The 13,780-nt window shown below is 40.1% G+C and overlaps 1 protein-coding gene across 2 annotated transcripts in view; it reads right to left on the reverse strand.

Annotated features, from left to right (window-relative positions):
- Positions 1-2,442: 2,442 nt before the first annotated feature.
- The window catches only part of cenps (centromere protein S), a 29,181-nt gene continuing 17,843 nt past the window's right edge, over positions 2,443-13,780 (reverse strand). For both annotated transcript variants that reach the window (XM_078557791.1, XM_078557792.1), the window contains 3 exons: positions 9,462-9,495; positions 5,119-5,185; positions 2,443-3,988 (listed from right to left, as the gene is read on the reverse strand). In XM_078557791.1, the coding sequence (XP_078413917.1) occupies positions 3,836-3,988; positions 5,119-5,185; positions 9,462-9,495 (254 nt within the window). In that variant the 3' untranslated portion in view covers positions 2,443-3,835. The remainder of the gene's footprint in view (positions 3,989-5,118; positions 5,186-9,461; positions 9,496-13,780) is intronic.

The following is a 13,780-nucleotide window of genomic DNA, read 5'->3' on the forward strand; positions in this document are numbered from 1 at the left end:
ATCTATCCCATTTAGCACAGTAGAAGTGAGTGCCACACAATACGATGCAGGGTATCCTCAATGTGAAGTTGGGACTTCATCTCCACAAGGACTGTGAGATGGTCACTCCTACCGATACTGTCATGGACAGATGCATCTGTGGCAGGCAGGCTGGTGAGGATGAGGTCAAATATGTTTTTCCCTGTTGTTGGTTCCCTCACCATTTGCCACAGACCCAGTCTAGCAGCTATGTCCTTTAGGGCTCGGCCAGCTCTCAGTGGTGCTGCCAGGCCATTCTTGGGTGATGGACATTGAAATCCCCCACCCAGAGTACAATCTGCACCCTTACCACCTTCAGTGCTTCCTCCAAATGGTGCACACCATGGAGGAGTACTGATTCATCAGCTGAGGGAGGGCAGTATGTGGTTACTCAGCAAGAGGTTTCCTTGCCGATATTTGACCTGATGCCATGAGACTCCATGGGGTCTGGAGTCAATGTTGAGGACTCCCAGAGCAACTCCCTCCTGACTGTATACCAGTGCCACCACCTTTGCTGGGCCGATCCAGTTGATGGGACAGGACATACCCAGGGTTGATGGTGGTGTTTGGGACATTATCTTTAAGGTATGATTCTGAGAGGATGGCTATGTCAGTCTGTTGCTTGACTAGTCTGAGAGACAGCTCTCCCAATTTTGGCACTAGTCCCCAACTGTAAGGGGGGTCGACAGGACTGAGTTTGCTGTTGCCGTTTCTGATGCCTAGGTTGATGCCGGGTGGTCCATCCAGTTTCATTCTGGATGTGATTCATTCCAGTTGCGATGTTTTGCTATTTTATGAATTATACTTGAAGCAGATACAAATGTGACACTGACTTTGTGGGTGTGACACTTTTAGGTTTAACAGGCCAGGCATAGTTATATGGATACATCTTTTGACATTTGTGTTGGAGTTCAATCATATTTCCTGTGAATGCACAAGCACAGTGCAAGTTAAGTGCCAGGCAATGGTATTCAAGGAACCATTATAAAGTTTCCATTCCACACCAGACATTGTTACGACACAGTGTTAATTAGCACCGAATTATGGACAGCTTTGCATTGTGAACTTACGCCCACTGGGAATTGGGTCAAGCCTATCCAAACAATCTTGACAGCTGCTAGAAACCTTACTTTTATTCATTCAAGGGATGTGGGCTTTGCTGGTTAGGCCAGAGTTTATTGCCCATCTCTAATTGCCCTTAAGATGGGCCATAAATGTTGGCCTAGCCAGCGAAGACTGCATCCTTTGAATGAATAAAAAAAATGTTTTCTAGCAGCTGTCAAGGTCATTTAGATAGGCTCGGCCCAATACCCATGGGGATTGTCAGCCCAGCAATCGCAGTTGATTTTGAGCAAGGATGTAGCGGTGAAAGAAGAGTGTTCTTAAATATCCACTGAATGGAAGAATCCTATTGCAATGTTTAAGCTTATTCATTTTTCTAGATCTGGACATTTCTGATATTACTCAGCATAACATCTATAATCGTTACACCAAGCTAAAAGGTACTAGAGAGAGATTATATTGAAACAGTTAAAAAAAAACTCGTAATTCAACATAAATTTTATCAGCACCACTCCAAATTTTCATTTCTCTCAGTGTGTAATACAAGAAGGAGCTTTAAACGAGCCCTATAGCTGTCCAATTGCAAATAAATGTTTGCACCAAAGAAGCAGCAGGTTTCAGCTTTTTCAAATTTCACTTGCTCACACAGCATGGTCAGTCTGTAATGTGTGTCTGCAGTAATATCTCCGACATGGTATATTAATATTTTACTGTCCAATTTTGCTTGCCTGTTGGAACTTCACAGTGTGGTCCAGAGTGTTTCCCAACAAAATCGAGTCTTAACTTTACTTGAGGCACTGGGCAATTGCAGTAGATTTATTTTTATGTAGAAGGCTCCAATTTAATTTTACCCAATTAAAATCTCTAATTCCAGCTATTGCAGTCAACATCACTTGGGTACAGTAAAATTGAAAGTATATAGAATTTATGAAACAAATACTGAAAAATTACAATCGTCAGCAAACCATGGGCACTTGGGGAAAAAACAGGAGCTAACTGTAACCTTTCATTAGCAAGTAACAGGAGATATTTGCTTACTCAAACACAAAAGTACAATTACTCAAAGGGCAATTTTAATGAAATATTGGTCCTGTTTCAGGAAAATGCTCCATTTGAGCACTTTGAGTGTTGATGATCCATATCTGTTCATTTGCCTAAATTCTCACCTACTTTGTAACAGGAAATTTGATTCATTCCTGATTGCTACAAGCCACAACCACACACACAAAAAGAGAATGCAAGATCAAATAGGGAAAGGTACATGCAGAGCTACATACACTGTTTTATATCCAGATGGTGTGAGCATGATGATATTAACAGTGTTGTATAGAATGCCAAAGGTTTTGTGCAACAAGAATCGAATTATGTTCGTATTTCAATTTTACATTTATTCTTACAGTAACACAACATTTAGCTTTAAAAAGACCATAATTTGGTTATCAACACATTTAAACCCTATTGCATGAAGACAGAAAATGCTGGAAACAATCAGCAGGTGAGGCAGCATCTATGGTGAAAGAAACAATGGATTTGTATCATTGCATATACCTAATGGGGATGGTTATTTAATTTTCAAATTGCTCTCTGCTAAGTTTGGCTGCGGCAAGCGAGGATGAGGAAAAGGATCTTGTTTAAAATCTACCTGGGGCTTCTCCAATGATTCAGCGAATTTATGCATCGAGCTGTACGGACAGGAAGGTTCTGGTTTTGACTTTGGCTCAGCTTTAACCCAAGTTCCCTGACTCAGAGGTCTGAGCACCTAATCTAATCTGACATTTCAGTGTACTACTGAGGGAGTGCTGCACTGTCAGAGGCTTCGTGCCTCTTATTTAACCAGCAATTTAAGTTTATTTCGGCTCTCAGTAAACCCGCTGGCTAAGGGAAATGAGAACTGCTGGATCAAGGAATCAAGTGCCTTTCCACTTATCCTGGTGGAACCCATTTACCTATTTCGCACACATCCTTAACCTTTCTGATTTCATCTAAAAGGCCTCCAATCTCCCCCTAATTTTTCCAATCTCTCCACTCAACCCTTCTGATTCCCCCCCCCCCCCACCCCCTCCCCCACCACTGAATACCCCAACCCCTCCCTCCCTCCGCCATGCTCTGCTTCCCAACTCCAGCCTGGTGCCAAAGGCATACCCACCCGACAGCTAGTCAGCCTCCAGTCCTAATTGGGTCCTGCCATCAGATTTGCCGGGTCTCGGGGATTCACGTTTTCAGAGTTCTGCAACCTCAAAGCAACTGCTCTGCTCCCAAATTCATATCCATTCCAGTATTTTACAGAAATACCATGAATCAATATTAATACATCTGTTTTAATGCAAAACCTGAGCACTGATAGATGCCAAAAAACAGTGAAGAAAGTAATAGGTGCTATTATTTTGCACAGGCAAATTAAGCATTCCTATTAAGAGTGCAAAAACTAATTTCAATGTATCAGAAATCCTGGGAAAACCTTATTTGTGATGGATAATACAACTGTAAATTATACTCCAAAGCCACTGGCTACCATTTAAAATTAGTAGCCATACTAAGATAGAATGACATTTGTTTTTCCTGTATCTCATGTTATTTGTTCATTTCCATAACCATCTCATACTCTACTTCATGTAATTCTCGTGTTCATTTGTAGCGTGAAATCCCCTCCTCTCCAAAAGGAGACCTTGAGAAAATTGGCTGGGGGAAAATTTGAGTGACCTACAGTGATGTCACTCTAGGTTCCAGTTCCAATTTGAAATGCCTTTTCTGTAGATTAGTCGATGGTAGCATCTTCACTCTCAGTTACTGTGGGCTCAAGGTGGTCATCAGGTTTCTTCTTTCCTTTTCCTGTGGTGAGCGCTCTCTTCTCTTTTTGCTCTGCATTATTGCAAGCAAGGTCATTACATTTCTCTGTGATGAAGTTTAGCTGGAAATGCAAGATATCAATCATTTAAACACTGAGTAATAATGAATAATAAAAAAAAAGACGACCAACTAAATAACTTAAAGCTGAATTGATTTAAAGAGCTGCACAAGTGTCTGGTTAAGAATAGAAGCGAAAGTTCATCAGTGATAGTGGCTTAAACACAGCTGTTCAAGAAAGCAGCTCACCACCACCACCACAAAGGCAATTAGCGATGGGCAACAAATGCTGGCCTAGCCAGCGCCACCAACATCCTGTGAAAGAATAAATTAGAAAGAAACAAGGTGCGTTACTCTACTATTCAGAAAGATATCCCAGCTATTTGATCCCTGTGCTGAATTAAGCCAATCTCAGTAATAGCTTGGGACGTTTCATTTGGTTTTGATCCCCGCTCGAGGAAAAAGCTGATGGTTCTATTCCTCATTCCTGCTAGCAAATACATGTCAGATTCATGGGGATGTCAGATCAGGACATTACCTGGTTGAACTGGGGCTCTTTTCACAGTTGAATAGCACGCTGACACCTCCTATGTTTACACAAAGAGTAATTAGTTGGGTGAGCTAATGGGGAGCTGCCAGCCAGAATCAATTCCTTTAAAAAAGAGGCACCAGTCAGAAAAGTAGCAGGTGGCAAAATAAATGAAGGTGAAGTCTGATTGAAACTGGTCTGTTTGTTTCTGCACTCTGCCACTTGGCTATGAATTACACAGAAAAAATTGGGTGTGAATCATGGTCGCACTATATATAAGTATCCGTTCAACATTGATGATACAACATTCTATGTAACACTAAGATTGCTGTTCTGTTGAGGGCCACTGAAATAGCACATTAACCAGAGGTGCCTCATGTAAATTGCAATGTTAAATGAGTTAACTAAATCACCATTGCGTGTATCACATTTCATCCTCTTGGAATTTTTAACTCAAGAAATTAAACAAACTGGATGAGTCCATGAGAGTACAACTTTTTCAAGATCTGTTACGAAAGGTTTTGATTGTCTGAATGCTCTTCCCTCATTTAATGAGCATTCCATTAAGAATACTGCTAAGTTTCAGAGTATTTTAAAATCGGGAAGGCAAAACTGGAACGCAATTATAATATTATGACCAATGTAAAAAAAAAGTGCAACCTCACCAGTGCTTTGCTCCTCCTTGCCAGCAGTTTCACATCATCTGTGTTGACAGTGGTCCGTTTACCATGTCTGCAGAAAGATATTAAAAGTGAACTATCACAAACTTTAAGAAATAAAACAAGTACTAAAATGCATTTAAACTTCAGGAAAAATTTGATGTTCAAAAAATTTGGAAGCAGGAAAGTCAGCTTGAGTCATCGGCCATGCTGCACATCACACCTTGAGCACAGGTTCCAGTGCAGTGCTGATTGCTGTGTTGTTGACAGTTCTCTCTTGCAGAAGAGATGTTACATTGAGGATCTGTGTTGTTCCAGTGGTTCAAATGAACATGGCGTTATACAAAGCTGACCAAGAAGCTCTCACTCCGTTGAGCAGCATTCCTGTGGTAGTAGCGGCAATAAGGCACTAGTGAAACTCCCATGGCACTTTACAAGATCAAAATGAAGCTACAGGTCAGTTTTATTTAAAACAAAGTTAATGAATTCCTTGATGATGAATTCACTATATATGGATGCTCTGCAACAAGTCTCAGGCAATTTAATTAAATCCACAGAAAAAGGAGACACATTTGTTTCCATTCTCTCAAACACTTGTGCATTATTTTTGGAATTTAAAATAAGACAACCAGAACCCAAGTTTTGGCCATAGGTGTCACAAATAGACATAACCCACGAGCAAGCCATACCCATAGATAGCGTTTTAAAAATAAAAAGATTAAATGCAATTTTGCTCAAAAAAAATTCTAGTGTGCCTCACCCTCTGCTAGATCAGTTGCACATGAAGTTAAGAAAACTCACTTTGACTTCAACTGGTTCAGGGTATTTTGTCACTTTGCCCAGGTCTTTTAAAATCTGTGTCTTACTGTTGCTTTAACAAAACTGTAACTGGGAGTTAGATTAATTAGGGGCTTTAAAAGTTATTATAGTAGTCATTGGTAGACATATGTATGTGCTTAAAATCATTTCTCTTATTAATAAATGTTTAATCTAGTTTTGTAAAAACCCTATAAGGCTCGGTTGTCTTATTACTACTGAATTCAAAGCCCGCATTTCAAAACATACAAATTGAAAAATAGCTGTGGCAGTTTTCTCAAGTTTCCCTCTGGGATTTGAACAACTCAGCATCTACCATCAGCTGTGCCATAACATCACCTGTAACTTCACATAGAATAAGCTAAAATGTTAAACAATGGAAACTTGAGGGGTTTGAAGATGTTTTAAACGTAGCTGAAACTTATTCCAAACTACTATAACTTCCACAATTGGGCAGCACTTGCTAAACAATCCTGACTATGCCAATAATTACACTAACAATCAGTTTAGAATTTTCAGTCAGTCTGTGTGACTCACTAAAACGTGCTAGAAGTTTACATATATTCATACACAGAGCCCTGACCTTTGCAGACAAAAGAAGCATGTCCACACATTGCACCATTTTCAACTGAACAAAAGCTTTTGGCTGGGGGTGGGGGGGTAGCCATTCCCTGATTCATTCCCCATGGCAATGCCTTGACCAATCCGAGTTGACCTGCCTGGTTTGAATTTAAACAAAAGCTTGGCAGTTAAAACTGTTCCCTGCTACATTCTCGATGGCGACACTTCTATCAGAGTCCACTTGCACCTGCTTCTCATGCGGTAAAAATTGTTGTTCCCTTTACAATTGCATCTGCTCCGATGAATGCAAGGTGAAAGGCTTCGGCAGCATGTCTCTTTTCTCTTTGAGTTCTGTACTATCAAATGACGATTTGTGTACACAACCAAACTCAGGATATCAACTACATAGTTTGACACAAAGATAAGAACAGGTAAGCGATCAAATTTCTCCGAGAATGCATTAGGCACAAGGTTGTGCCCGTGCACATTTCCAAGAGTACTGATAAGACTAAAGTGAGACACAGGTCTCATGATCGAGAGCGCGTTTATGCAAGATGAGATTGAACAGATTGGTAGTACAGTTACTAATTTACGCCGTGCCCTACACTGTGTGTGGTTGGAGGTGCACAAATTCATTTATTGATTTGGCCCGTTTGTGCCACTATATTACCTCAGTAGATGACCGCACCATAAACAATACCTGCCTGAAACAAGTCTGCACTGTAAACTCACTTATGTGGAAGTAGTTTGGCAGCACAATGAGTGATGCCACCAAACGTGTAGCAAATTTCTCTGGCCATGTACTCCCTGACAGAGAGGAGTTTGTTCCTGCACATGGCTTTAATTTTGGTGTGCCTTTGTCCCACATCAAATGGGAAAAGGTATTTGCTGAGTTTGAACTCCTCCACTCCCAGCTATCCCCACCACAAACCAGCATCCATTGAAGATACTGAATCCTTGAAAGCACACCTAGCTGATCTAGCGCACGCTTATTGCAGGGTTCTGATTGTATCAACAAAGTGCACACCATTCTTAACGATAAGTCCAATTTCGCATCCATTGGACCTGCTGCTAAGCCTGACCAGACCGCCCTTCTTGAAAGCAAATTACAAAAACTCTTGTTGGATTGGTGGAAGAATAATGAGCTGCCAGGCGGTATACATGGTTGGAATCGTCCTCACATCTCACCACGATGTGTGGGCTGTCAAAAGCACACGGCCCTATCTTACTTATGACTGGTTCTGCGCAACATGAATTGGCCAAATGGTTCGGCGAGATGCTACAACCAGCTCTGACCAAGTTTTCCACATATATGGTGAAAGATTCAATCGCCTTTGCAAAAAACATAGGATTCGCATATCAATTGCAATGCCGTGTCCATGTGTTTGTTTGACATTGCTTGCCTATTCACCAAAGTATCGCTCTAGGAAGCCATAGACATTTGCACTGCGTCACTATATCATGGCGATCTCAACGCACTGAGCTTATGAACGCAGCAACTTGTGCTGTTGAGATCAGTTTCAACAATAACACATATGGCCAAAGAGATGGTGCTACCATTGGATTGCCTCTAGGCCCAGCTCACGCAAACGTTTTTGTCGGTTTCCACGAGAAATGCTTTTTTATTGAAATGAGGCTCAACCTCCTACCCCTTGCATGTTTCTGATATGTGGATGATATAAATCTGCAGCTTCATGTAGGAATTTCCTTACACACCTAATGGGCTCCATCCTGCGCTCAAATTCACCTTGGAAATGGAACAGTCAAATGAGCTCCCTCTCCTCGACATGCTAGCTGAGAAATCTGCCAATGGGTTCTCTACTACTGTCTATCATAAGCCTATCTTCACTGGTCAATATACACGTTAGGGTTCCTACACTTCAATGTGCTATAAAATTGGCCTTATCGACTTCTTAAATAGGGCCCAAGCCATTTACTCACTGTGCAAGCTTGATGCTGAAATAAGGTGTATCAAAGCCATCCTGCAAGATATTGACTACCCTGATCTGGTCATTGCTCACTGTTTATCATGCAGACTCATGAATGGGCCTAAGGCAGCCACTTTCAGTCCTGAAAAGTGCCCAGTTTACCTCAGATTAGCTTGGAAGGGTAAGAGGTCTCAAAAATTTGAGCAATAGGCGAAGCTAGCTGTTGCACACTGTTATTGTGCAGTAGCAACATGAGTGGTATTCTCCACTAGCAGGAAGCTGCCTATCACACAAATGAGTAATGTGGTTATCGAACTTCAGCGCTACTGTGATGTCAGGTAGTTAGGTCGTATGTCCCAATGACTGGCAGATCGTACCCAACAGCACGTCTCTTCAGCTGTTCACAGCAGGCAAAGTACTGACTGTACCCAACCAACCTGTGGTTGCAAAACTCAAAAAGTGTCCAATATTAGATGTGGTTCTGCAATTGGACAGCACTTGCTTAACAATCCTGATTGCGCTAAGAATTATACTGACAACCAATTTAGGATTATCAATCGGGCTCACAGTGTGGCTCACTTATGCTTGCTAGAAGCTACATATATTCACACACAGAGACCTGTCCTTTGCAGACAGAAAGAACATATCCACACATTAAACCTTCATCAGCTAAAGAAAAGCTTGGGGGACAGCCATTCCCTGGTGCATTCTCCATGGCAATGCCTTGGCCAATCAGCACTCTCTTCTCATGCAATGTAAATTGTTGTTCCCTTTACTACTGATGTACTTGCATTTCTGTCCTTAATGAGTGCAAATAAAAACTTTCAACAACACGTCCCTTTTTTCTGCAATATTATTACTTCATTTGGTGAACAAAGGTTTCCCTGCCTCTGACCATCAGCAAAGCTCCATTATAACAGTGTTTGTAGAGGAACCCATCTTACCAGAGGGTTTAACCACACAAAGGGTTCCCTCTTGTTGTCCCCTACCCCTGAGATATCAGTTAAGATTTAAATGTACATTCGCTGGAACAGTATTACTTACTTTGCAAAAAGCTCCAGGTCTGTGGCAAAATTCTCTGCAAAACAAAAAAAAAACCCAAAAGGTATTTAAAAATAATACCTAAAACTTTTTTAGGTGAAGGGTTACAAATCATAGCTTAACACAAGTGTACATTTGTCATCTATCAACAGGTTCAAACAGTTTACATGAAGGAGCTAAAGATTTGACAGCAAAACATCCCCAACAAAATAGATTGCATCAGAAATGGTTCCAAGGATATTTAGAGATTTATTGTGCAAATATATTACTTTAGGCTACACTCCAGTGTCAAGACTGGAAATGGACTTCAAAAGTCATTTCACAATTAACACTATTAAAGAACTAGGACAAACTTGCAAAATCTTATTAACTATACTGGAAAAGTTACCCTGCTTGTCTCATTCAGAACTCATTTATTATATTGTCCAGATATATGGTTCCTCATACATGGAGGTGTTTGCACACTACATATAGACACTACAACCCTGATCTTAAAAAGACAGGAGGTGGGGGAGCGGGTCAGGTGCAGGTGATGGAGGTGTTTGGGGTTAAAAGACAAGGGCCACCAAAGCAGAGCTGATAGTTCTGAAGAAAATGAGACCCAGCTGATTTTAACTGAAGGGCCACGTTTAAAGGGTCTTGGCATAAAACAGATGCTGGTGTGGGGAGGGCGAGGGAGGGCCGGGGCAAGAAAGACCAAAGAATTTCTTCCTGCTCCTCCAACGAATATAAAATAAAAATCTACTTTGCTTGGCCTCTTCTGGCCATTGCTAAATCCACCCAGATTTCTCCGGTGGGTTTGGCACACTTGAGTTGATGCAAAAATCACATCGCGGTGCCGATGACATTGTCAGGCCACGGCCACTAAATTGAGATTCGGCCCTTGCTCACCTGCAACGAGAGCCTCAGTAAACTTCAGAGTTAGTGAAGAGAAGATGTCACTAGGCAGGAACAGAGTTGAGCTCAGGATAGTAAATGGGGGGGGGGGGGGGGGTGCTTAAAATTGATCTACAAATTCTAGGTGAGACTTGAACAAGACAAAACTTTCAGCTGCAAATGGTACAATTTCAATAATTTAAACATTTTCCAATTCCAAAGGCAATTCGAGACTGCTAAGATCAGGCTGTCAGCAGGTTTCATTGTCCCTGCGACTCTAGGAGAACTTGCAATTATTTAGCTCGCTTCACATCTCAAATTGCTTCACAGTTAATGAAGTATCTTTGAAGCATGTTCACTACCAAATACACAGCTGTAAATGTGAACACAGCCACAGTCTGATAAACTACAGTGAGAAAAATGACAGGATCATCTATTTTTTTTGGTGGTGTAAAGATAAATGTTGGCCAGGACATCAAGAGAAGTCTCCTGCTGCTTTTTGAATAGTTCCAGGGGTCTGTTACATCTACCTGAGGCAGCAGACAGGGTCTTAATTCAACATTTCATTTGATAGACAACACCTCTGACACTAAAGCTCTGAAGAGCCTCAAGGACAAACACTAAATGCAAATTTCTAGTTACACTCAGTTATTAAACAGAAGTCTACATTCCAACTGCTTCTAAGCTTTCCACTCCAATTGATATGCAACGGCTAAACCTGAATATCTGAACTACAAAAGAAAGCTAGCACAATTAATCAAAACAATCTGTTGTACAATATTTTAAAATAGCCAATTACATACAGCAAGACCGCTGACTTTGATGTTTTACATTAATACTCATTTATTTTTCTTTAAAAGTTCACACCACCACATGAATTGTGCACAAAATCTAACACTTCACTGCAGTACTGAGGGAATGTGCAATGTCAGAGACATCATCTTTCAGATCTCTCATTAAACTGATGCTCCATCTGCTTATTCAGTTAGTGAATAGTTCTAAGGATCTTTTACAAAGAACAGCAAAGATTTCTCCCAGGATCCTGACCTATATAACCTGTTCAGCCAGCAGAAAACAGATTAATTTGTTATTCATTCATTCACTATTTTTGACACTTTGACGGAGAATATTACAATGCAAACCAACTGCTGATGAGTTTATGAAAATGTAAAACCTGAAAGCATTATAAAAAAACTAGTTTCAAAACAAAATAAATGAAATCATTGGCTTTCAAAAGGAAACCTATAGCACATCCATGAGCTGGATTACAAAAGGACACATCCCAAATCAGAAAACATGCACTGAATGGTAATATAACACTCCTTAATTTGCTCACAATGACTTTCAATCTCAGGCAGGGAAGAACAATTAACTGGCTGAGTGTCATGAAGCTATGAATGTATATAATATTATTGGAGAATATTTTTCTTTTAAAATAGAGGTTTAGTCTGTGGGTGTCTTAACTGGATAAAGCCAGCTGGTCTGGGTGCTTTGATGTGTACTAGTTTTGATATGTACGAGAGGTAGAGTGTATTTGCATTTTTTTTTGAATAGACCATTCAAAAAGGCAAGTGAAATTTGGCACCTAATGAGCAGAGACCAAATGATATGTTTATATTGTTAATAAAATTGGTGCTATGAAAGGGGTTTTATTGTTAGAAGAGGTGAGTTCAAAGAGGCTGGTGATACAATGAGAATTTACATTCAATGAGCTGTGCTAGGTATAACTTTGCCTCTGCTCTGCGCACACGAAAACTGCTCAATGTAAGATGAAAGCAGTTGTAAGCCTCCAACTGACTCCACAGGAACCAAAGTGAAAGGAACTACATTTTGAATTCGTAGGTGTAAATGCTTTGTCTGGTATCTGCTTAAAATTCTATGGGCTGCTGTTCCCTTAATGGAGATTAGTCTGGGAATTTGTTAAAAGTTATGATAGTAGTAATTTGTAGCCATGTGTACGTGTTTAATGTGTTGTAATTTACTAAAATGTTTCATTTAGTTTAACATAAAAACCTCTCGAGAACCGATGGTCTGATTCCTGAATTTAGAGTTGCATCTCAAACATGCCACTTAAAATACAGATTATGACAGTTGTTTAAAAAGTTTCCCTCTGGGATTTTTAAATAACTCAGCTTTACCAAAAGGCTGCCTCATAACACTGAGCCAATCAAAGTCACTGTCCCACGCACCCAACTGCTGGTTACATAATGGCATGGGTACAGGTTTAGAAGGAGAGCACTATTTATTGCTAACGTAAAAGTAAAACAGAATGGGTGGCTTTTTTTTCTTATCTCTGACTCAGGAACTGTGAAATGATGAACTTGAAGATCCAGATAAGTATTGCAGGATGCACACCTCCGAGATGTTCTCACACCAAAATTACGTAATGCCACATCCTTTAGAAATATAGCAACCTTAGTAATAGATGCAAAGCAGGAAATTCATAAGCATTTGCAAGGCACTGTATAACAGAACATTTTCTATTAGGAGGGGGAAGCAAGATATTGCTAAGTAAGCAGTGCTCTTTCCAGTTTGTGTTATACTTGATTTTGGAGTAATGAGCCCATGAATGACGAGGTAATCTGCAGTTAGAGCCTTTGATTTTGTTAATTCTAGACACACTCTATATATAGGAGTTAAATGTTAGAAAAATAGATTCATAAAATTATCCTTCTGTTGACCTTTAAATTTTAATAATGTTTAGCTGTTAAATCTACACATTATCGTACATCTCACCCATATCAGATCAAAATTTTTTTTTTTTTTTTTTTTACATACACGTTTCAAAGTACTGACCCAAATTCAACGTAAAGCTAGTTTAAAAATTGATTCTTGCAGAAAGAAAAAAAACCCCGTAAACTATTATCAGTCAAACGGTTAATCATTAATAACATCACTGTGAAAAGCACTGGAGTTTGTAACATTTTCTGATTTCAAACCTAGTCAATAAATCTAAATAATAAGCAAGAAAATGACAGGCTATGAAACAAAAGATGACTGAGAAAAACAACAATCAGGCATTTCTAGGAATCTAGCACTTTAACAACATATACTTTTTGAAATCCCACACAATCCCATAACCTGGATCCAGTGTAGGTCAGTGAGCATGAGAGTGATGGGTGAACCAGGACTTTATGAAAGTAAGGACATGGGCAGCAGATTTTGGATGACCTCAAGTTTAAAAAGGAAGAATGTGGGAGGCCAACCAGAAGCACGTTGGAATAGTCAAGTCTAGAGGTAATACAAAACGTGAATGAGGGTTTTGACAGGAAATGAACTATGGCAGGGGTGAAGTCAGGTGATGTTATGGATGTGGAAATAGGCAGTCTTAGTGATGGCATAGATATGTTCAAATTTTGATAAAATAGTGCTGCCAACAATATAAACACAGAAAAATGCTAGAAAACTCAGCAGGTCTGGCAGCAGCTGTGGAGAGAGAAACAGTT

This window comes from Cetorhinus maximus, chromosome 15, assembly GCF_964194155.1.
Source record: "Cetorhinus maximus chromosome 15, sCetMax3.hap1.1, whole genome shotgun sequence".
NCBI lineage: Eukaryota > Metazoa > Chordata > Chondrichthyes > Lamniformes > Cetorhinidae > Cetorhinus > Cetorhinus maximus.